General features: G+C 31.6%; 1 protein-coding gene and 1 pseudogene across 1 annotated transcript; both read right to left on the reverse strand.

Moving 5' to 3' along the window:
• Positions 1-4,565: 4,565 nt before the first annotated feature.
• Positions 4,566-11,547, reverse strand: LOC111042399 (annotated as a pseudogene).
• Positions 11,548-22,537: 10,990 nt separating this feature from the next.
• On the reverse strand, positions 22,538-25,124 carry LOC111042400. The gene is made up of 2 exons (XM_022326990.1): positions 24,972-25,124; positions 22,538-23,242 (listed from the first exon to the last, which is right to left on the reverse strand). Exons 1-2 carry the CDS (start codon positions 25,122-25,124, stop codon positions 22,610-22,612), a joined length of 786 nt encoding a protein of 261 aa, XP_022182682.1. The 3' UTR covers positions 22,538-22,609.
• Positions 25,125-25,888: the final 764 nt, after the last annotated feature.

Consider the following 25,888-nt stretch of genomic DNA (forward strand, 5'->3'; position numbering starts at 1 on the left):
GTAGATATCACGTATTTTTGAAAAAATTACTATTTTTTTGTTTTTTGCTATAACTTCCAAAATAATGATTTGCGAGAATTTTTGAATTAGACTTTTGTGTTCAAGATTTTGAAATTCAAGGTTGTAACGTTCAATGTTTTGAATGTTCAAGATATTGACATAAATTTATGTTCAAGATTTTACCGTTCAATATATTAACGTTCAACTATTTGACATTCAACCGTATAAATGCCGTCCAAAATGATTAGTGGAAAATTACTATTATAACTATTGATTTTTTTCAATTTATATTTTATAGAAACTTAAAAATGTAATACAAAATTCATAAGTTATTATAGCCGTAATTAAAATATTTCCAAATACATAGTCACGAAATTTTTTTATGAACGTTTAAAGTTAAAATATTTACTGTACCTAGTGAAAAATTCATTCAATCATAAATTTTTATTCCAAAAGCATGAAAATATAATTCAAGTTTTGATTAAAAAAATAACTATATTGTTAAGTTCAAATGTAAAATATAAAATTTTTCTTCCGACAATTTTTGTTATTTTGTTATTATTCAAAAAGTATTAATCGTAAGAACTTGAAACATTCCACTATTACTATAATACTTAAATATTTTAAAATTTTCATAGCTGTCCCAAGAGGGTTGTGCAAATGGGGCAAGTTCCCTAGACCCTAGGGCGTCTAAAGTATTATGAATTTAGGGGGCGTCATAAAAATGAAAGATAAAAAGAAAAATATAGTGGTTTTATTTTTCTTTTTATACTATAATATCAGAGATGAGTACCTATCAAATTGTATACTATTAAATATAAAATTATGTAAATAATGTGTTATATCTTAATGCGACATACCTTCTATAATATATATATGTATATTGTATATACATAATATATATTAATAATATATTCAATATTCATAAAAACAAATAAAATATTAATACTTATAAGTTATAAGTAGGGCTCGGAAGTTGTAGGAGCTAAAAAAGGTAAAATATGCACGAAAAAATTGCAAAATATGCATTAAAAATGTTAAATATGCAAAAATATTATTCTGAATTCCAAAAATTAAATACATTAGATGTTGTTTACAAATTAATCATATACATAAAAATGATTTATAACTAAACAAAAAGTATAACTGGTTGGCATTTTGACATCTTATTGAGCTGAAAATAAAATTAATAATATGTTTTCAGTATTTTTCAAATTACGAAAAAAATACATGTTTTCTAATACCTATTAAGTTATTGCATTGAACCACCAATATTTTCTTAAGATTTTCTATTTCAAATGAACGACGATTATTCGATAGAAGATTTTTAAATAGAAAAAACAATCTTTCAACGTCAGTTGAAGTCATCGGAGCATATTTATAAAATTGACTATATATACCTTCGTTGGTCATTTGGAGTTTTATATTCAGTATTAGTTGAAATATACAGGTTAAGAAAGAAAAAAATTAATTTTTTTAGAAAAATATGAAATATGCATAATATGTGTATAAAATCAATGAAATATGGACTTTTTAGCTAAAATTGGCAAAATATGCAAAGTATGCATTTTCAATTTTTAATTTTTTAACTCGCAATTGTATACTTCAAATTTCTAGCTAGGTCTGCTATAAATTGAGATCATACAGAACAATATGCAATTCCTAAAACTTCCGAGTGTTGCGGGCCTTGACTATCTAGGCGCCACTATTCGCTATATTATAATAACATAGTATGTAACATAGTATATAATATAATATAATATATCATAATGTTATTACGGTCTTAAACTCGATATATATAATTAACATAAATATTGCAACAATATAATATAAAATATGTACTATCCGCCCCTATCCATAAATCACTGGACAGGTACACGACTAGAAATCATGGACACGAGTCACTATTCTAAGAATTGTCAACAACAACCGAAACACACACACATACAAGCTGCACGCGCCGCTATATCAAAGGAACCGCCATCACTTATAATTGAGCCCGTGGGACAGCCTGACCAGATGTATCATAGCCACGGAGGCCAGAGCAACTTCTCGTCACACGCGCACACGCTATTATACACTTACTATATTTTCTGCTAAATAAACGTAATTCTACAGTTCAATTTGGTACTTGTTTGATTTTTCTCTAAAGCTTACGGCTTTTGGAGCCTTTGAGACCTAGTTATAAGTTATAAGACTACAGTCTGCAGAGTACGCAGACTACAATCGTAGTTTATTTACATGCAATGTATTTTAAATAATATGTATACACACCATTAAAATAATTAAGTAATTTACTTATAAGCTAAATACTAATTCATATCTTTGGTAGTATTAAATATTTTCTTCACTTGAAGGAAAATTTTTTTTTTCTTTTGGCTACATCTTTTTCTATATCTTTTTAAAATAGCTTTATTAGAAAAGCGATCCTGACCCGTACTATTCATCAAATAGTGTTTGATTAATTTCCATTTTGAGAATGACCTTTCCGCCGTTGCTACTGTCATGTCATATGGAATGTAAATTATACAATATACATGCATTTATAACATCGCAATATGGATTACAGAAACCATTTTTAATTATAAACAAAGCTAGGTCCTTAATTAATGTGTTTAATAATTCTTCTTTAATTTGCCTGGTAAAATATGGAGAAATGTCATCATTATTTTATATTTATAGAATAATATTTCAATAATACATCAAATATCTATACTGACAGTAAAATTTGATTTATACATAAATACATTAAAATAATGTGATCTTGATATTTGTTATCAATTACGAAAATAGTAAATTATTAGTTGGTCTGAGGTCTAGAGCCCCTACAGTCTGTGGGCCTGGGTGATCAACAACGCCCACCCCCGGGTAGTTGTGCTACTGTAATTATTATACCCAAAGATATATGTATATTATGTTATAACTATAAACCTTATAAGTATAATAAGGTCTATGCTCTATGGTTATAACTTATAACCAACTCATTATCAATTTTACCTGCTTCTTAAGATAAATCGAGTTAGAGTAGTTTGAATGAATACTGTAAATTATATTCACTTATATTCACTTGTACAATTTACAATGTGGACTGTTATACACTCCAGAAACGCAGAACGTATGATTTATAATATCTACTAATTTGTGAAAATAGCTATATATTTCTTTCTGTAATGTTCCCAGAATAATGAAATCGGTGTCAACTTCGAAAAAAATCATAGAAACAAAATACATTAATTAAATAAATATGATTCCAATAATAATAATAAAAAATAAGTAGAAACGTTTAATTAATACGTATTAAACATATTTAATGTACGTGGTTAATTATAAACTAAAAATTTGAAGTCAATATTTTTTGTGGGAGGGAGAAGGGCGTCAAATATTAGCAGTAGAGTGGTACTATTTTCTATACGCAACAACATTTTCAAAATGTTTAGATTAATTTTAAGCTATTTATATGCATTTGACTTTGTTTATTCGACCAAGTATCAATGGTTTTTTATAAGTCGTTCTTAAAATATTGACCTAACCTAACCTTGATGGAGTTGGATATTTGATAATAATAACGATTTTAGTAACTTTGTTGTAATTCAGAACCTTATTTAAAAAATATTACTCTACCATCTGTGAAATAAGATTTGTTTTGTGTTTTTTAACTACTATGTTTTAGTTTGGATTATTAAATATTTATTCTAATACTCAGTGGCCAGGATTCAGGAATAGATTAATTATTATAGGTATAGATATAGATATAGAAATCACAAGGCTTACGACCAAAGGCTATGGTAAAAAGTCAGACCCAAGCCCCACTCTATTAAAAAAAAAAAACATTTTGGTACCTACCGTGAAAAATATCTGGTACCTATCTATATTGAGATATGTCCAGCCGTGAATTTTGATGATTGTCTTCTTATAAATGTTTATTATTATTAAGATAAAGCAAAGCAGATGAAAATAATATAGTCTATCATATATTATTTCAAATTATCTTGTTTCAAAATCGATTATGTTAGAAATAAAATGTTAAATTTCGGAGATGCGCTTGAATATACAGTGAGTTTAACATTAATTTATAGTATAATTACCTATATTATGAACTTATAAGTGTATTCAAAATTGAAAGAAATATTTAGTATCTTAACTGCCAATAAATTGGCAAATACCTACCTATGTACGATGTACTTATATATTAGAATGAAAGCTACCAGTCTAGTAAATTGTAATATTCATTAAATTTAGAAGGTTTTTTTTACGATGATTCTACTTATCATTGTCAGTATTTTTGAGCCTAAAATTACTGTCAGACCTGAGACCTGTGCTTGTAAAAATAATTAATAACAAGTTTTCCAAGTGTCACCATTATATTATATTATATTATAGTAAATTAATAATAAAAATACTATAATGATAATAATAAATAAAGTCTGTGTAGATTTCAAAATGTATGTATTGTATATATTATAAATTTACTATATAGTATATTATATACCTACAGTCCTACAAGTATAATAATTATGATTATAACAAATAAATAATTAAAAAAGTACTAGTTAATACAAACAAATTTAGCCATAAAAAATCTGTTGAAATGTATCAACTCCGAAACGACACATGGGACATCTCCTTGGGAACTGGTCGTTTAACACTGCGACACAAACCCCACAAACCCATGCATGGCCACATGGTAGTACAATAAATTGAACTGTTTGTTCTTCACTTTGTGTTAAACATGTCATACATGTAGATACTGTTCGATCGCGGAACGGTTTTTCCTTTTGGCAAATTTATATATATATTATCGCCTCGGGATACCACAGGCGTGGCAGAAGATAAGCTGCATCCGGCAAGCTCCCCCTTCCGCTGTCTGGTGACATTTTCATCAGCCGATGGCCGAGCCGCTAGCCAGCCCGGCGTTTTTGTTCTTTTTCGACGGTTGACCTGAAAGCGACGTGCTCCGTCACCGTTCGTATTGCGTGTAGCAACCAAACCTCGTGTGATCACGAAGTGTCATTTTGCCACTTCGAACGTTTTAATCGAGTGTGCACAAATTATATTAAACGGAGCGCTTGCCATCATCAGCTGCAGTCGTCGTCTGCATCGAGGAGACAGATTGTCCAGTACTGTCGGCATCTGGTCGTATTTTCATTACACTCATACTTGCGCTCACTCGTGTTCAGTGGCCATTTAAATTATTATTTGTCTATTACGACCTTAATGCCCAATTAGTATTCCATTATTATTATATATATTTTTTTTATACCTGTGGCATTGAAAGTCATTAGTATTTAAGCGCCTATCTATAGGAATTATTATATGTGCAATTATTGTTCTGATATTGTATTATTTTGTATTTTAACGTGTTGGGCGCCCGCATATTATTATTATTTATTACGTATTTGTTCATAACCTTTATAATATTGTAAAATATATATATACCGTACGGTCAGCAGCGGTAGTATTGTCGTATTTTAAAACAGTATTATTTTTATCATTCGTGTGAGTAACCCCTCCCGCTCCTGTTCTCAACATAAATCGCGAGTCGTTGCCGATAACCGCCGTAATCGTAGGATCGGCAACGGCGAAAACAGATATATTGTTAACAACATTAACTTGTGGATCTTCTATGACTGGTAGTTGTAACGGCAAAACTTCTTGTCTGTCACCAATGATGTTATCATCAATGGTATTGACTTCATCTACACCTAAAGCCCACTGTCTCTGTCTCTGTTCGTACGAAGAACAAGCATAGGAACATTTATTTAAAAACTGCCAAGTGCTTATTAAACCAGGGGCGTCATTTCAGGTTTTTTTTCGGGTGTGCGAGGTTTAAAACAGGCCGTTTTGAAATTTCACCAGGCCATATAAAAATAGATATACAAACGTGCATTATCCTGTTTTCAATTATTTCTATACATTATGGACCGAATAAATTCGGAATCAAATAATAAATATCAATTAAGATACTAAAATATAATAAATAATTAATTACCTTAACAGTGAAAACCAATAATAATTTATGCATAATAAGCTAGAAGAAGAATTAATGCAGCAGCAAATAAAAAAAAAGGACTTAATATCTATATTAATAAATTGTCATTTATTTTCATAATTATTATAATTTTGGAAAAAGCAAAGCGCTAGAAAAAACAAATTTGTATTTAAATAAGCGGATATCGTCGATTTTTTAGGTTAGCAAATATATCTACAGCTTCTTCTAAATTTACTTTGTTAACCTCTTCTTTTTCAACATTAAGTACCATCAGATCATTTAGTCTTTCATCACCCATGGTAGTGCGTAAATATGACTTAACTCTTTTAAGTGATGAAAAAAACTTTTCATTTGATGCCGTTGTAATTGGTAAAGTTTTTGTCAATGAAATAATTTTTAAAGTTTCTACAAAAGCGGTAGGAAAATCTTTTAAGCATATTGCTATGGTGTCCAAATCAACATCATGTTTGTCATTAAATAGTGCTTTTGCTGATGGAAACTCAGAAGCAATTTGAATTTCATTAAAGTTAAAATAACTAATAAATAGTTTTAAATAAAGACTATCTGGATTAAAAAAATTGGGACTAGAAGGGTCAAAAATTTCAAATAACTTAAATAAGTTATTGGTTGATTCTGAAAATCTTTCATTAAGTTGCATAATAAATCTGAAAATGAAAGCAAGCAAAAAAACTAATCATTAATAAAGCTACACTATATAGCCCAAAGCATTAATATCATTATTTACCTGTCAATCACATCATATAACACATCAGTTTTTATTTTTTTAGTACTATTCTTTGACTGTGTAATTTTCGATTGTCCCAAAGTACTCATAACAAAATAATCTTCAAATTGTTTTGAAGGTTTGTATTTTTGCCGTAGTCGGTTATTTCTTTCATCGCCCCTTTCTATAGGTATATTATTTTTAAGTGCACATATTTTAGCTTTTTCATAAATAATTTGAAATTGTTTTTCTGATCGATACTTTATGAGTTCATATTTTAAAGAATTGACTAAATTAAAAGCTGTGGGTAGTAAAATTTTAGAATTTTGGAGCTCACTCGATAAACAATGAACAGTGCTCAAAACTTGTTCCATGATGTGCAAAATTAAAACAAACTTAAATGATGAAAATTCTTCAAGTAAACCAATCGCTCTAGCGGTTTGATCATCCTGGACTGTCAAAACTTCTAAAACATCTTTAATTTCTGTGTAGCGTAATAGTATTTTTTTTAAAGAAGTATGCCAATATGACCAGCGGGTTTCAACGAGACTTTCCAAATGTATTTCTTGTAACTTTTTATCAGCTTGTATGTTCATGAATAATTCATAGCGTGTATGTCCGTTCATTAAATACTTATATAATGATTGAACAGTGTCAAAAAAATTAACCACAACTAAATTATTTTGAATTGTTTGTATCAAACATAGATTTAGGCGATGGGCATGGCAATGTATATAATATATATACAGCATATGGAACCATATCCGATACTCTTTTTTTTGTACGCCAGAAAATACACCACTCATCACAGATGCTCCGTCGTAGCATTGTGCTATACATTTTTGTATATCTAAATTATTATTAGTTACAATATTAAAAATTTCTTTACTTAGACTAAAAGCATCAACTTTTCTCATATGATTGATAACAACCTATGGCTTTTTCATGAATATTTTTCATTGCCAACAAATCTAATAATAAATGATAGTTGATCCTTTTTTCCAGCATCTTAAGTTTCATCTACAAGTATTGAATAAGCTCCAATAGCTCCAGTAAAAGACATTTTTTTAATTAAATTTAACCTAGTACAATAAGCTAATATTTTAATATAATCATTCTGATACTCAGGTGAAGTGTAATGGCCATATCTAGCTGATAATTTTGTTATTGTTTTGTTATCACTAAACATATTTAGTAATTCAATAAAATTACCACGATTTGCTGATGATATGGACTCTTCATGTCCTCTCAGTGCAAGGCCTTGTTTTGACAAATATAAAGTTGCTTTTAACAATAAAAAAATATGTTGACGATTTTCTTCAATGTCCTTTTTACGACCAGCTATTAGTGAACTTGCTACAGTACTATTTTTATTCACATTTAAAAACATTGTATATTTTTCATAATTTAATTTATGTTTTTCACTATTCATATGCTTTTTATATGATTCTGTTTGTTTCCTCCAACAATTGAAACCTTTATTAATAAATGTATTATAAACTTCAGTGTCCACTGTAAAATGTCGACAGATAAAACAATATACCATGTCTTTTAAAATGGAGTATTCTATCCAACTAAAATTATTATAAAATGTAGAATTAAATGATCTTTTTTCAATATTTTTTGGGTAACTCAAAAGAATGGGTTGAACTGGATCATTATACTTTGTAAGAGATAAATCGGGAACCTAAAAATATATTTAATTATTTTTAGTTATATTACAATTATTATCATTCATTTTTAGCTTTCTGGGAAGTTTATACTAACTTCATTTTTATGTTTTGTTATTGGTTCTGTACCACTTGTATTTAATTTAAAATCAATATCAACAATTTGAGTATTGGCGCTGTTTGATTCTATGGCATCTACTCTATCAGAATCTATGCTTACTAAATTATTTACATTAGTTATGGATTCATTTTCAATAGCTTCAATAGCTTCAATATCTTTACATCTTTCAACATAATCAGTTCCATCATTTACCAACTCATTGCTATCAATAGTAACAGATTTCTGTAATTCCAAAATAAGTATATTTGTCATGGATCAATAATTGAATACATCATCATAAACTATTTTAATATGTACTTACAATAATTTTCACTAAATAATTTTCATTATTTTTAAACATGTTTGCAATATTGTGACAAGAAGAACTAGCTGCTTATAATAACTTCTTATTCTTTTCTCGTTAACGAAAAGCGCCGCCTTTTCTTTTTTCACTCATTTTAATAGTGAAATTGTAAAATAATAAATTGTATGTATTTTATAATGTAGCAATGTGAAATGAAATGTAATCTGTTGACAGTTATGCTATACCACTATAACCTCAAAATATTTTCTTATTCATTCCCGTATGATAAGCACCACGGCTTTAGATAGAGCTATCTAAAGCCGTGATAAGCGCAAATGGTCTATCCATTCTTTATTATCTATGGTGATACCATGTTATTGCCGTTACCTTATCTATTGCTTACTGAATTAATTGATAACACGATATTTGTTTATAACCAAATAATGCAATTTAAAGTTGTAATCATGGTTAACAGTATAACAAATACCAATATTGATAAAATGTCAATATAAAATTTGAAAATTAAAATACAATTTAATTTTAATCATATTAAGAATTGTGCATTCGTGGCTAGTGCATTATTTTTAGGCTTCAGCAGGGCGCAGGCCAATTGGAAGTATTTAAAAAATAAGGGGTGCTACCGCACACCCTGACCCCCCCCCCCCCAAATGACGCCCCTGTATTAAACCAGCATCATAATGCTCAGTCGTTGTTTTTATAAATTTGGAACTTTGATTTTAAATTCCTTGACGGCTGCAGTCCATTATTAAGCTGAGTTACGACATTATAGTAATTTTTACTTAGCCTGCTTAACTGACCTAAACAAATTAATAAAATACAATTTATGAAATAGGTAAATGTAAACATAAGGGAAAAAAAACACCTATCGTTCAAAGTTATAAATAGGTAATAAATGTGATAAATATACAAACATTTAACATAAAATAAAGCAGGGTAGGTAGAGCATCTAACTATCAACAATTAAAGGGTTTGATACAAAATTTAAATATTAAAGTAAGTTTTTAATATTGTTTATTTAAATTGAATATAATATGTTATAAATAAAAATACATATGAACTGGCTTTGCTACATGCATAGATTTCCAGTGGAAATCATCATTTAGCATAAAGCAATGTTATGAATCTGTTCAATTTGGATTAAATAAATAAGTAAAAACAATTCTTATTACAGTCGGTGTTAGCGTTTACTCCTAAAGATATTTTTATGTAACGCACTAACATTGTAGATTGAACCAGTTCTAGTGAAAAAACTAGTTTTTGTTTATTTTATATCAATATTTAATATATTATATTATTATTTTTTTATTTTTCAGCGTTTAGTATAATAACTTATAGCTTAACAATTTAAGTAGGTATGAATTATTGCATTAATAAATATATTTTAATAACTATAATAGTATATCATATATTATTTTTGTTGGCTTTATAAGTTTCTAAGTTTTATTTTCATTTCATATTTGACACCCACCCACCAATTACATTGAATTTTCTAGCAAAACCACCTTCAAAGTGGATATGAGATGATAAGTATTCAATTCGAGCACTGATTCATATATTTTTGAAGATAATATTGTGTTATAAAATATACTAATATTATTTAAAAATAATTTTTTTTTTTTTCTGAATAGTTATTAAGAAGAGTACTGTGTGAGTGTTACACACTACACAGGCATGTCAGGTATATCAGGTCTTACAATAGCAAATTTGCTTTCCCTAACCTGTGTTGGTGTACACCTTTTTTTATATTTTGTAAGTTTGTCCAACATAGGCAACTACTGTACTTGTACTAGTAAGTATAACTACACATGCGTGTGTAAAGTGTTCTAAAGCAAAAAAAAAAACAAATTCATTAATCCAAAAGAAAAAGCATAATTAGTTACAATGGATTGTTCAAAAAAAAAAAAAAATAAGAAAGTATTATTTTCTTATACTTAACTTAAAAAAACAAACTAAATAAACTTACTGAGGAAAATCCATAAACTTGGTTGAGAAACACTAAATTTGTTTCGTAGCACATTGTGAAAACTTTCCACGTTATTGTTAGTTCTCCTTGGTATCCCATTCACGGATAAAATGTTTGGCCCTACTGTTCGACCTTTCTGTTGATAACATATGCCGCGTTACGAGTTCATCAGGCAGTGATGATCGCAACCGGTCATTCTCCAATGTTGGTGACCCTGCCGTCGTAACTGTTACCCCAGTCTAGGTAATGACGCGGGAGATGCCGCCGTCGGCGTTGCTACGCGCCCCGGTGCTTGCGCGTACCGCCTCGTTTTTTGTATTCGGTTGTTCGCTCTCAACTGCCCGTTCGATCATCGATCATATGCCGTTTGCCAGGTCGTTTTAGCTCAACGTTCCGTATTGCTCGTCGTGTGTTAGCTCAACACGCAGTTATTTATGACCGTTCTGTTCCGTGTCAATTTTATCGTTGCTCTACGTCGCAGCTTCGCAACCGGTCGCTCGCAACCGTCCGTTGCTCCACACAGCCGCTCCGCAACTTTACACGCACGTGTTCTGAATACAAATTGGGCAAAGGTTATATTGGCGGTGATCATCATCATCGACTGTGCCCGCAGAGTAGAAGTCCACCGTCGCCAACGTCAACGTCGTCGCGGGTTAGGTTAGGTTATCCAGGAGGAAACCTGATATGCCCCAGTTCAAAAAATAGTATAAAATCAGGGTTTTGACTTAAAGTCATGAAAACGGTATGAGTGCATTCCTCGTTACCTCCACTATCATCCCTTAGTGATTTCGAGAACAACAAGTCCATATATCGACCGTCCAGCAGGTAAGTATAGGATTTACCGCGGAATCGCAGATCGATATTTTCCTTTTTTCAGTTATAAGTCCTGGACAAGAAAAAATTTCTAAATTATCACGGCATCTAGCTCTATACGATGTGAAGTTTAAAATGTATGAAATCTTTGGAGAAATTAGGTGTCAAATTAATTGTTTGGCCACCGGTGCCAGGGTAACTCACAGGGAACTACCTAGACACCTCAAAGTTGTAGAGCACGAGCCGCTGATTACGATTCCGTTTTCAAATTTTTGCGGAAATGAATACCGTGAAAGTTTTTGGGCATGGGGTAGGTAATATTACGTAAATTCGGGAGATGTGTAAATTTTAGCCTCCCATAACCCATTGGTTTTTTCGACGAATACTATGGAACGGCACCCGGGGAGTGTTTTCGGTCCTTAGGAGGGGGGTCGAAAAACCAATATTGACCGAGATATTATTATTATTTTTATTTATATTTTTGAAAAATATAAAAAAATTATTTCCTCCGGACGGTTAGGTTAGGTTAGGTTTCAAATTTCTACAGTGGACGTGAAATTATTTTTAAGCAGTTTGACTCTGTTTAATCAGAGAACTGACGGCTGGCTAGGCTAACCTTCGTTTATTCGCAATCGAAGGAAGAAAGAAATGCTTATGAAAAGTTACTCCAATTCTCAATTAATCTTTTAGAAAAATTCTTTCAGTAGATGAGATTCGAACCCTGGTTTTGACTCGGCCCGCAGACAGTATTCATACCGACCACACCAGCATCGCACCGTAGTTACAATCGTAAAATATAGTGTATTTAAGCCGCGGTCGCACTTGGTGCAGGATTACTACGGTAAAAAACACTAAGGAATGATAGTAGACGTATAGATAAAAAAATAGCTTTAAAAATAGTGTTGTTAACATTCATAACGGTAAATTATAATATTTAAAATTATCAAAAAAATCGAAAATACAATAAAAATATACATACCATATCTAGATATATCATATTCCCCGGGCTGGTACAAAATCAGTTTTATATATCAAAAAATTGAAAACGTTTTGGCGTCTTTTAAACATAATACTTATTGTAATTTTTTCCTCAGTTAGATACGCTACTGGTCTGACCAGATTTAGTGAGTTCATTTACATGAAATCTCCAATCATATTAAATGAATCGGAAATAAATGATTAAAAAAAAATGCAAAAGAATTACGGCCTCCCACGGGTTCCGAACCCAGGACCTACTTTGCGGCTTTATCTATGCTCAGCATAGCAGCTTTTAATCCGGCCACTGCGCCGGAGCTGGGCCCCGCGTTTACTCACTAGAAACTACTGGTATTTGAACCATTGAAGGAGCATCATTTCTTGACTTGGCGAACTAAATGTAGTAGGAAAACCTATATTTCTCAACCAAATTCTAAGAATTTATATTTCTTGGCAGATACTATCACGCTGAATCGTTATATATACAAAACACGACTTGATTTAAATATTTTACGATTTGACTTTTACTCGGCCGGGTTTCAATGTATTTCGGGATTACGTTTAATTGGGATTCTAAATGACTTACTCTATACCCCCAAACAGTAGCCCAGGGTACTTGCTACAATCTGTGAAAGTTTCAGGACGATCGGTCGATGGGTTGATTTTATATATTTTTTTAAAGCAATTATTGGGTTTGCCGGGTGAGTCCCGGGGAAGACCAACTATGCACAATGAGATCACCGTCTCCGTGATATTGATGTCACGCTCACCAACTGCACAGAGAGGGTAGCCCAGGGTACTTGCTACGATCTGTGAAAGTTTCAGGACGATCGGTCGAAGGGTTGATTTTATATATTTTTTTAAGCAAGTATTGTGTTTGCCGGGTCAGTCCTGGACTAAACCACCATTTTGCGACTCATTTAACAATGATAAAATAAACGTGGCAACTTCGTAGTTCCATAATATTATATATTTATATGTGATAAATTAGTCACAAAACAGTCGATCGTAAACGCTTATCGTGAGCAGACGTGCACGACCTACGTCCGTTATCGCTATTCGCAAATGGCGTTCTATTCCCAGTTTAAATATGTTCCGTAATATCCCAAAACGTAATCTATCATCATCGTCTACCAAAGACTGCGAAAAAAAAGCAAAATATTTGTTACACCCAACAGATACGCCTCTCTCTCCGAAGATGCCGATTCTCCTCCGGAGGTGTTCAGCCCTCCACCCGTCAATTTGTCATCTCAGGATCAGCTCAACATACCGCCGGCCAACATGGAATTACCCTCTCCGACTAAAGTTCAGTCACCTCCCTTTTACGTAAGTGAAGGATACGAAATTTCCACGCTCAAAAACGCTCTATCTGATATAACCGAATCGTCGAGCTTTTTATTTAAATCAACTCCTAAATATCTGATTATCCACGCTGCCACCGTAGTTGCCTGGAACACTATTTTTAAATACATAGCCGATAACAAACAGTTCAAATTCCGTACTCACTTGCCCAAGCCATTAAAACCGTATAGTGTATTTATCAGACACCTCCACCCATCTACGGCCGTTGAAGACATACAAGCCTACATCACAGATAAAGGCCACGAAGTTTTTCAGGTCACCTACATTTTACACCGTATCAACAAAAATGCGTTGCCTCTTTTTCGTATCGATCTAAAACCAATAATAGCGACATTCTCAATCTGGACTCGCTGTTACACACCAAAATTAAAGTTGAACTTCCAAAAAAAAAACGTGCCCCTCCTCAATGCAAATCATGCCAGGCTTATTTTCATACAAGTAACTTTTGTCACCATAACCCTCGTTGCGTCAAATGAGGAGATAACCACCTCTCCTCCGAATGCTCAAAACCACCTACCACTCCGGCGAAATGCACATTATGCTCAGGACCACACACAGCCTCCTACAAGGGATGTCCCGTGTACAAAAATATTATCAAAAACCAAGCTAAACTCAAAGCAACCAAATATAATGAACTTCTCAATCATAAGAAACGTTCTCAGCCGATTCAACAAAAATCAGATTACGTAAATCCGAATACTGTTCCTACGCACCCCCATCTCCAAATTCCTCCTCATCTCCCCGAAGCTTCCTATGCCTCGATCACAAATTACAATAATAGCTTATCACATAACAATTTTCCAAATGATAATTTGTTAGCTAAGTTTATCACAGAACTCTCCGCCCTTATAAATCCACTTATTTCCTGGGAAGTGATCTGCGGTGCGGGGGGTGGTAATATCGAACAATGCCTAACCTAACCTAACCAAATATAACCAATTGATAAAATATAAATATTTGATTGAATCAAATAGCGAGTTGCACTAGGAGTATTTTCGGTTGTTAGGGGAGGTCAAAACGCGAATAAACCCAGGAAAAAAAATTGAGGATATCTCGAAAGAAAAACTTAGGACCACTAAAACGGGCATTCGAATTTCTAACGGCGACGCGATATATATTATTTCACGTGCGACCGCAGTAGAGGAATCTTTGCAAACACCCGAAAGACGATTTAAAACTGGAAACGGGGCCCAAAAGGGCCGGAAATTCTTAAAAAAAACGGATATAATAACGACCATAATGATCATAATAAAATAATGACGACCGGTAGTTATCAGAATATTGAAGTGACTCAGAAATCACCTTATCAAAAATAAGATAAACACGGTAAACCATATTATATGAATGCGGTAAGGAAAATAATCGTTACCAGATTAAATATATACAATAATTTGGTACAATAGTTTGATGCTTTTCAATTGGTCACTCTAATGACTAGTATTTATCGAGATATCATATTGTAAAAGAGTTGAATAACGATAAATAGATAATTCCATGATACAGAGTACAGACCGCGGTGTGTATACAACCTCGATGTTTTGAATTTCAACGGTTTACTTTTCATTTTTAAGTAATGAATATTCATGTGATCGACAATATCCTTGTATCCTTGCACAGGTGTGATAAAACACCTGATATACTTACCTGATGATACTTACTTGATACTTACCTTTACTCGTTCGGATTCTCTGTCCAGGTTTTCAGTAGTATGTTTTTTTTTTCTCAAGAATCATCTGTCTGTTGGGACCACTACATACATAGTGGTAGTTAACCTTTTTTTTACATACGCTTGCGAGGGTAGAAAAGGGAATATCCTAGCGAAGCCAGGGATGTGCTTGGCTAAGTCGTAGTACAATATTTTGATTTTTTATGAATTTTAAACCGATTAGTTTCTACCTGAGTAGTGCAAATTGCGTTCGCCCGGCACTTATAATATAAAATAAAATTACTAAAAATCCAAATTTGGTAGTACCGTTTTGAAAACGATATCCCTCGACTCTAAATTACTTACTCTATACCACCAAACAGTTTGAAGTCCCCTGGTAAGCGAATTGGACTTGTAGTGTTAGCTAAACGTGGTATTTCACCGTAGTAATCCTTCACCAAATTACCGTTTTCTGGACAACTCGACCTCACCACCACTTTATGCAAATTGTAAGTATCCAAAATGCATCTCCCAAAAAGGGGACATCCCAACGAATCGGATCTTAGGGTAGGTCTTACAGCAAAGCAACCAGAAGAACACAAAACTTAAGAAAAACGTAAGACCATTACGCCGGACATTCGAATTTCGAACAGGGACGCGAAATATATTTCACGTGCGATCGCAGTAGAGGAATCTTTGTAAACACCTAAAAGACGATTTAAAACTTGAAACGGGACCCGAAAAGGCTGGAAAAACGTAAAAAATGGATGAAAGAATTAAAATAAAAATGACATGTGTATGGTTTTTATTTTTAACCTCAAAAATAGACATTAGTGATAACCCGTATCTGAAAATACAGATGATATGAATGTGGTAAACATTGAACTAAATGATAACATATGATAACTCATGTTATCATATAGGTCAATTGTGGTAAACGGCATAATTGATACCCTGATGACAATTGATAAAAAGTGTGTTAATTGTGTTATTTTTTTAGTATATTGCTGTAATGATTAATAATTATTGCAATGTTTGCATTAAAAAATTTAATAACCGATCGACATTTCTGTGCCATTTGACAAGCAATCATCACGGACCATTATCTTTTGTCAATGCCAAAAAACATGTTGATGTACACACCTATACAAGTAATTTGAAAATAATGTACTTACTAACAAATTATACCTAAATGTTTTTTTTTGCTATTTTGTAGAGTCCATCGCTACAAGACCCATTATTGTAAACATTTATGATGCAGAATTTACACCCAGTGATGAGTGTCCAAACAAGGGTTACAGTTACCATTGCAGTATATGCCAAAAAAGTACAAAAAACATATTTGGTTCCAAAAACATATTACTACACATGCAAACCATAAGATAAATAGTTGTGAAATATGCAATAAAAAACTATTATCACAAAAATCAGTTAAAAGACATAGAGAAATACACAACACTCGCAGAAAGAGGTATAAATGCAAGATATGTAAAAGTTCTTTTCTTCAAATAAGTGATCTGAATTATCACCAAAAAACCATACATATCAAACATAAGTTAATTAAATGTCTTCATTGTATCAAAACATATGCGACTCAAAAACAATTGAAAATACACAATATTCATGTTCATTCACGCTTAAAACCTTATAAATGTTCATTGTGTGATCTATCATTTGGGATGTCAATAGCACTATTCCGACATCGTCTAAAAGTAATGTATTGCATGTATATAAAAAAAACACATTTATATTAAAACATTTTTGTTTTCAGGTGCACAAGTATAATTGAGACACCAACTGCCACAAAAAATGTTGATGTACACGCTAATACAAGTAATTTGAAAAGTACTTACTAACAGATTATACTTAAATGTTTCTTTTTTGCTATTTTATAGAGTCCATCGACACAAGACCCATTATTGCAAACAGTTGTGATGCAGAGTCTACACCGAGAAAAACAAGGAAAACCATTTCATGATGTCAATGCTACAAAAAATATTGATTATTTATGTAGGATACCCACAGATAAATAATTTGGCATAATAAATATTAACAAAATTTTGTAAATGTTTTTTTTCTTTATTTAACAGATCTAATAGTAATCCTGTAATAATGTTCTGGAACACATTCCAATAATAATTTAAATTTATTAATGTTATTAAGATAAAATTATATTTATCATCATCTAAAAATAATGTATTGCATGTATATAAAACAATACAGTTATATTCTAAAAGTTACATAAAACCATAAATATTTTGCATACTTTTATCAGTTATCCCCGACACATTAACACTGGTTTCATGATTAGGGACCTCGTTGTTCTGATCTATATCTATGGAGACGTCTTCAACATAAGTGTAATGTTCCACACTACCCAAGAGGTCTTACACATAAGCGCGTTTTTTTTATCAAGGTGGTTCGCCAGTAGCCCTAATCCACCGCATAAACAATTTTTTAATTAAACAATTATTAACATTAATATAAGCATTTAACAAACAATTAATATATTGTTGTGGCTCCAGTTTTATGTGTTGTACTACCGCTTTCAAAATGGTATCCCTCGACTCTAAATGACTTACTCTATACCCCCAAACAGTTTTAAGTCCCCTGGTAAGCGAATTAGACTTGTAGTGGTGGCAAAACCAGTATTTTACCCATGTAATCCTGCACCAATTTACCATTTTCTGGACAACTTGACCTCACCACCACTTTATGCAAATTGTAAGTATTCAAAATGCATTTCCCAAAAAGGGGACATCCCAACGAATCCAGGGATGTGCTTGGCCAAGTCGTAGTACAATATTTCGATTTTTAATGAATTATAAACCGATTCGTTTCTACCTTAGTAATGCAAAATGCGTTCGCCCAGCACTTATAATATAAAATAAAATTACTAAAAATCCAAATTTTGTACTACCGCTCTGCAAGTAGTATGGTTGGATTCGGGAGGACCTAAGCTATCAGATCATTGCATTGAAAAAAATCCTAAGTCTTTAAGACGGCCGTGCGGCAGATAAGTATGGGATTCCGACTCCCCCGCGCCCGCTAAACTTCCCCGCCCAAAAACTTCCGAGATATTCATTTCCGCAAAAAATTTGAAAGTGGCAAACTGATCAGTGGCACGTGCACTAAAGAATTGTAGTGTTAAATTCCAACATATCACAAAGTAAACGACCCTTACATTCCGGGGGCATGTAGAAACAGACCAGTACCGTATACTAATATATAGTAGTACCCTCCTCCAAGTTCAGAACATATGAGTCAAAAAAATGTAATTAGCCAGATATAAGGTATCAAACGTCGAGTGATTAAGATGATCGGTCATAAGGTTGATTTTATATGATTTTCTAAAGAGGTCGACTCCACCACCCCTTTATGCAAATTGTAAGTATCCAAAATGCATTTCCCAAAAAGCAGATTTCCTAACGAATCCAGGGATATGATTGGCTAAGTGGTAGTGCAGACTCCAGCCGTCAACTCGGTGCCTACAGGGTTCTTCGTATTTTTAAACGAAACTTGTCCACACGATGCGCTAGTAGTAGAGGGAACAGCTGTTTCAGATTGACCTTACCATATGATAAAAGCAAAAATAGTAAAATATATAATAATAGAAAATAAAAATAAAACCGCATGATGAAAGCAGTATGATGGTCACTAATTAGATGTTATAGATGTTTTATTTTTTGTAGTATGTCTTCCAGTAGAAGTAAGGCTATAGTAGCCCTGGTCAAAAATGGTTCAGTAGCCAATGCAGGGAATTTGCCAACCCATCGCAGAGACAATGTGCTGACATTCAACGATTGTAAGTAATATCTTCTACGGATACGATAATTTTTTGTAGTTGTAGGGTAGCTTAGGGGAGTTATGGTAGCTTAGGGTACCAGTAACTAGTTGTGTAAGTTTCAGGACGATCGGTGGAAGGGTTGATCTTACAGAATTTTTGGAATTATATAAAACACGATTATATGTAATATAGCTTAATACTGTACGCGGATCGATGTATAATACGATATAATGGTGTGAACGGGTTCAAACCTTGGTAACACAGAGTCTATAGGTTCCTTTACAGGGTCGCAATAGCTAGAGATGATCGGGGGATGGTCGTTTTTTCGCCAAAAAATCGAGAGGTACCCCCCCGTTGAGAACTTTTATCGTTTGCCGGATGAATCCCGCGACAGACCAACAATGCACAATGAGATCACCGTGTCCGTGATATTTGAAGCAGACTCATCAAACTCGCAGGGACGGTAGCCCAGGGTACTTGCTACGATCTGTGGATGTTTCAGGACGATCGGTCGAAGGGTTGATTTTATATATTTTTTTAAAGTAATTATTGGGTTTGCCGGGTGAGTCCCTGGGTAGACCAACTATGCACAATGAGATCACCGTCTAAGTGATAATTGTAGTAGGCTCACTAAACTAACAGGTATGGTAGGCCGGGCTACTTTCTACGATGTGTGTAAGTTTCAAAACGACCAAAATCTCCCAATATATTTATTTCCGCAAAAATTTGAAAAATGATTAATGCTCAGCGTCTCGAACTCTACAAGTTTGAAGTCTTCAAGTGCCAATTATCGAAAAGGAAAGCATAGGTGCTCGCCGGTGATATTCAAAAGGTTCCGGGATTAATTAACATTATCTTTAATAAGGTTGTATTGTTGTTTTTCTTATCTATTTTAAGTTACATATATAATGACTCAAATATTTATTTTGTGTTCTTCAATTAGCTTCTAAAAAAAAGTCACTAGAATAAAAAATGATATTTTTTTCGATCCACTTGACCCTTTTTTTTTGTTTTTTTTGTTTTAGTTAATTGTCCAGTTGGCATTGATAGAAATGATTATGTTCTTGAAAAAAAATTCAATTTATTACTATAAATTGCTTATTTTGTGAAAAAAAGTTTTCGTATGAACAGACGAAGCTGTACCATTTAACTAATGATCATTTCAAGCAGCGTATTAATGTACCTAGGGAACGGTCAACGGTAAACTATTCATAACTTTTTTAAATAATCCGAGACTTTAATTTTACATTACAAATTTAGTAATAACATTGTCATTACAAAATGGTAATTATTTGTTTTTAATAGAATGCATTAAACATGATTAGTTCGTCAATATTGCAATTCCCCAACGGCGTTATTACATCAACAACCTTATTTCATTATATTCGAAGTTTTGGTTCTAGAATGGAATGCGCTGATGCATTAAATGTTTTATTGATAAAAAAATGTAGTACAATTCAGAATTTAATCGATAAACAACTTGATGTATGTAACAATTATTAGTATAAATTAACAATCACACAAATAACAATAATTATACAATATTTAATAACAGGTACTTTCAAGATTCCAGAATGTGGAAAATATAATAAAGTTTGTACAAGAGGAGGAGCATGAACGATGTGTAATAAATAAAGTTCCCAGTGAAATAAATAAACTGGCATCGAAATATACACTTCTTAAATTTAGTAAAAAAATTGGAAAAAAAAAATTGGCAATTCTCAAAAAACAAACTATCGATATCCTAAATAGTAAACAAACCTTTCAGTATTCAAAATTTTTAATCAATCAAAAACAGCATATTCAAAATCAAAATCCAATTGAACTTCATTCCATTGACACAACCATCACACATAGAAATCTGGTGTTGAATTTACAATAAAAAGTGTCATTAATGAACACATTTGAGTGTAGATTTCCAGCTGGAGTAAGCTTGGTGTTAAAATACTATTAGCAAAAAGTTAAACATAATTTAGTTGACCCAACACTAATTCAGTGTAGAACCAATCATTTACTTGGATCAATTTGACTTATTACTTAATTTGAGATAAGAATCCAATGGTGTTAAAACAACAGCAAACATTAGTTATTATAAATAAAGATAACTTTTAAGGTGCGATTCCTTAGGACGCGTCTGTAGACACACGGCCAATGCGGCTGCCGCAGTGCGTTCGAGATTTTGGACGAGCGGCCGATCACGGATTTCTTAGGATTTAAACGCAGCCGCAAGAGACGCACTGCTCATATTTTTCACACAAAATAAATTGTTATTTGTTTTCAGAGCCCTTCAGTACATTTTCTACGTTTCAACAGTCAACAGTGTATTGTTAATTATTAATTTTATAGTGTATAGTGAATACCTAAAATATTTTATACAGTGCAGTGTAGGACGCAGATATCATGTCACTTACTAATCTGCAGAAAAAGAAGACACTTCTTCTTCTTTTAGAAGAAATAGATGATGAAGAATTACTTATGAAATTTATGTTTAAAAAAAACCAAAATGTCCATGATATGTTTCAAACTAGAAAATCTGAAGGTTTTTTCAGTGTTTTAATTGAGAAACATTTATTCCGTGACCAGAGAAAATTCAGAGAGTTTTTTAGACTCAGTTATGATCAATTCACATATGTTTTAAATCTAATAGAAGATGATATAAAATGTAATGCGTACAACAGACATAAAGAACCTATAAATCCGGCCGAAAAACTAGCATTAACATTAAGGTAAATACCTAACACTTGTTTCAGAGATATGTGTTGATATTTGTAATGTTAATTATATTGTATTTACAATATGTAATTTAGTTAAACAGAATAATATAATTCATATGCACTTTTTTTTTAATACTCTAACCTTGAAAAATAATAATTAAATTTCAACTGATTTTATAGATACCGAATTTATTTATTCACTTAAAAAACATAAGAACATTATATTATCAACTAATAGAATATACATTATAAATACATTTAAAAAAAAAAAAACATTTCACTTTGCACTTAACGAAAAACAAATAAAAAACTTCACCGTTAAAAATATTATTATTAATTAATAGATAACTAAAATTATTTTAAATGTTATGATAAAAACTAATTTTAACATTTAAAAATCAAAATTGCTTAGTCTTGAGTTAACTCAAAAAAAACATATTGAATATAAATCATACAAAATTAGAAAAACTAATAAAAGTATAAAAACTGTTTAGATTTTATACATATATAATATTATGAGCTGATGACCTGACTTGTCGCCCTTAATTATTAGTATCTTCATAATGTTGTGTAAATGGTTGAGTCCAATTTACAGCTGAACTGTCTATATCAAAAGAACTTGACGTAGAATTACTTTGCAATGAACTTGTGTATGAATGTAAAGACTGAATATCTCGTGGACTTGAAATTACTGTTTGTGGAAATATGTAAGTAGAAGAAGAAGAAGATTGACGCTCTGGCTGAATATTTTGTACCTCTAATTCACTGACAATACGAAAAACATCTGTTTTGGCTTTAATTTTCAATTCTGGAGTAAATTGTTTGACAGTTGCAGCAATGCTTTCAAAAAATATATCTATTGGATCTCTTTCATTTGTTTCATATAACTTCTCCAATAACTTATTACGCTCATCGCTTCTTTTATTTAAAGTATCTATAATAATTTCATTTTGTTTAAGTCGTTTTGTTGTTAAGGATACTTTTGCTTTTTTAGCTATAACTTCAGTTGGCTCAGAAAAAGACGTGGATGGTAAATGTTCATAATCTGACTCGATCTGTGATAAAATAGAGTCATCTACTGGCGAATCATGTACTTGGCTACTTGTGTCATCATTTTGTGTTGCGTTTTGATCTTCGTTTGAGATCACATTTGATAATCCCCTAAACAAAAATAATATTAATAGTTGTTAAAGATGTTTTATACTATTTATTATGAAACGTGATGTATGTAGGTATTAGATTGGAATTCAATGAAAACTTTTTGTATTAATTGTAGCGATTCTGAGCGGAAATGATCAGTTAAAACTATATATTATTCTATGATATGATATATTTATATTGATACCTATAATAGTTATTAAAGCTCGAACACTAGTTCTGTATAAAAAATCCTGCTTTCCTCAATTTTACTATGACCTAATCAATATGATTGAATATTTTTTAAATTTTATACTCTTTTTCATTTTCATATTACGATCTATATTAATTATTGTACATATGTCTAGATTGTAATTTCAGATTCTGAGCGGAGCGACGCGCGAATGTATTGATTTTACAATGATGTATCGATTTTACTGATTTTAGATATTGTTGTAACACTAAAACGTAGACACATGAAATTGTCACTGAATATTTATAGTGGCATTTTCTAAACTTGATAATATTTTCAAAATATTTAAACAATTTTTAAGTTATTTATAGATATTTGAATTTTTTCGATTTTTTAGTTTTTTATCCTATACATGTCGATAAAATTCAATTATTGGGTCAAAAAACTTAAATGTTTAATACAAGATTCCCCATATTTTCATATAATAGCCAGTTGTAAAATATTAAAAATACATATGCACGTTTTTTTTTTTTTAGAAACGTTTAAAGTTGAAATTTTGACAACATTTATTTAATTTAAAATTATTCTAATAATCTAATATTAATAGTTAATGTCAATAATGACTTATATTAATTCTTTATGATGTAAATACCTACATAAACCTTCCATGAATGACTGAGTGTGTCTGGTACATAATGAATCTGATTTAATTAATTTGGAATTTATTTTATAGTTGCTTTAATTTTTTTTTTTAAATAATAACAATATAATTAATATAGTATAAAATATCCTAGACTGACAAACTGTCTCAGCTCAGAATCGTTTTTCGTATACAATGATATTATATATCATTGAATTCAAATTTAATACCATCCATTACAGTAACCCACTTTTTATACTCACTAGTTTATATAAGCAAATACAAACAGGAGAATATTTTCCTCGTGATTCTAAGCTCCCCAACTGCGAAAAATCATTACCATATGTTCATGTTGGCGATGAGGCTTTTCGCTTGGAAACTCATATGATGAGACCATATACTAAAGGTGAAGCCAAAAAAGATTATAAGAAAACAATTTTTAATTATCGTTTATCGCGAGCACGAAGAACTTCTGAAAACGCTTTTGGGCTTTTAAGTCAAGTATTTCGTATTTTTACACTCCTATAGCCTTAAAATGTGAAACAATTGATCACTTGGTATTATCAGCTTGTTGCCTACATAACCTTCTACGAAATAGATACATAGAATCTACAAATAATTATTATTACGAATTTGATAAAAACGAAGCTCCCCCTACAAAAAATATGATACCAATTGCTAGATCTGGAGGATTTGCTAACTATGAAGGATTTCTAGTCAGGGATGAATTCACAACATTTTTCTGCAGTACACAAGGGTCAGTTCCGTGGCAAGATCATGAAACTCAAAAAATAGATTAAAATTTATCATGTACACTAAGTTTAGTTACCTATTATTATATTATATTACTTAATATCATTAATTAATTATTTCTTTATGCTATAGTGTAATTATATTATGAAAATGTATTTGAATAAACGTACTTACTACTTTTTTTTAAATTAATTGAAATTTCTTTCCATACATTCTCTCTTATTTGAATATCTTTGTATGATTGATGTATTAAATCAAACAAGCAAGGGTGATTGCTGACCAATTCAACCAACATTACATCTTCTTCGTAAGAAAAAAATAATTTTGACGACATATTGTAGAAAAAGAAGCTATATTTAATTATAATTATTATTTAAATAATAATATATTTGCATATGGTGGCCGCGCGTCTCGTGCGATCTGACTGCCTTCGAAGCGGTCATCGCAACGCGTCTATTGACGCATGCGACTGTCGCGCGCGTCTGCGGCGGTCTAGGAAATCAGTTTATATTTAAAAATAAGTAAAGTAGTATCGGCGCGTCCAAAATCTCGAACGCACTGCGGCAGCCGCATTGGCCGTGCGTCTACAGACGCGTCCTAAGGAATCGCACCTTTAAATACACCAAAATTTGATGTTGGCTTGGAACTAGTTGTTGTTTGTATCACATTATAAGTATTTCATTTTAATCTATAAATAATTGTTTATTCAACCATAACTGTTGTTGAATTTGTTTTATTTAAAGTTTATTTGACACCACTAGATGTGCTTTTAGTGCTATTTTTGGTGTAGAAATCTTAGTATAACTACTTTTGTAGTGAAACTGAGTTTACCGTAGTTGTTAAAATGACATCAACTGGTCTTAACCGGTAGACACCTTGTTGTTAAAAATATAAATACTCAAATCATAAATTTTATATTCAAATATTTTTTATTCAAATATAATATACATAATAGACAATATACAATTTGTAGGTACAATAGGTAATACAATACAAAAATAATTTTTATTAGGAACACTATACACTATATACATTAATGACTTATTTGACATTCTACAACACATATCTTAGAGCGACAAAAAGTTTTCCATTACCTAA

The sequence above is a fragment of the Myzus persicae genome, unplaced genomic scaffold (genome assembly GCF_001856785.1).
Source record: "Myzus persicae strain clone G006 unplaced genomic scaffold, MPER_G0061.0, whole genome shotgun sequence".
Taxonomy (NCBI): Eukaryota; Metazoa; Arthropoda; class Insecta; order Hemiptera; family Aphididae; genus Myzus; species Myzus persicae.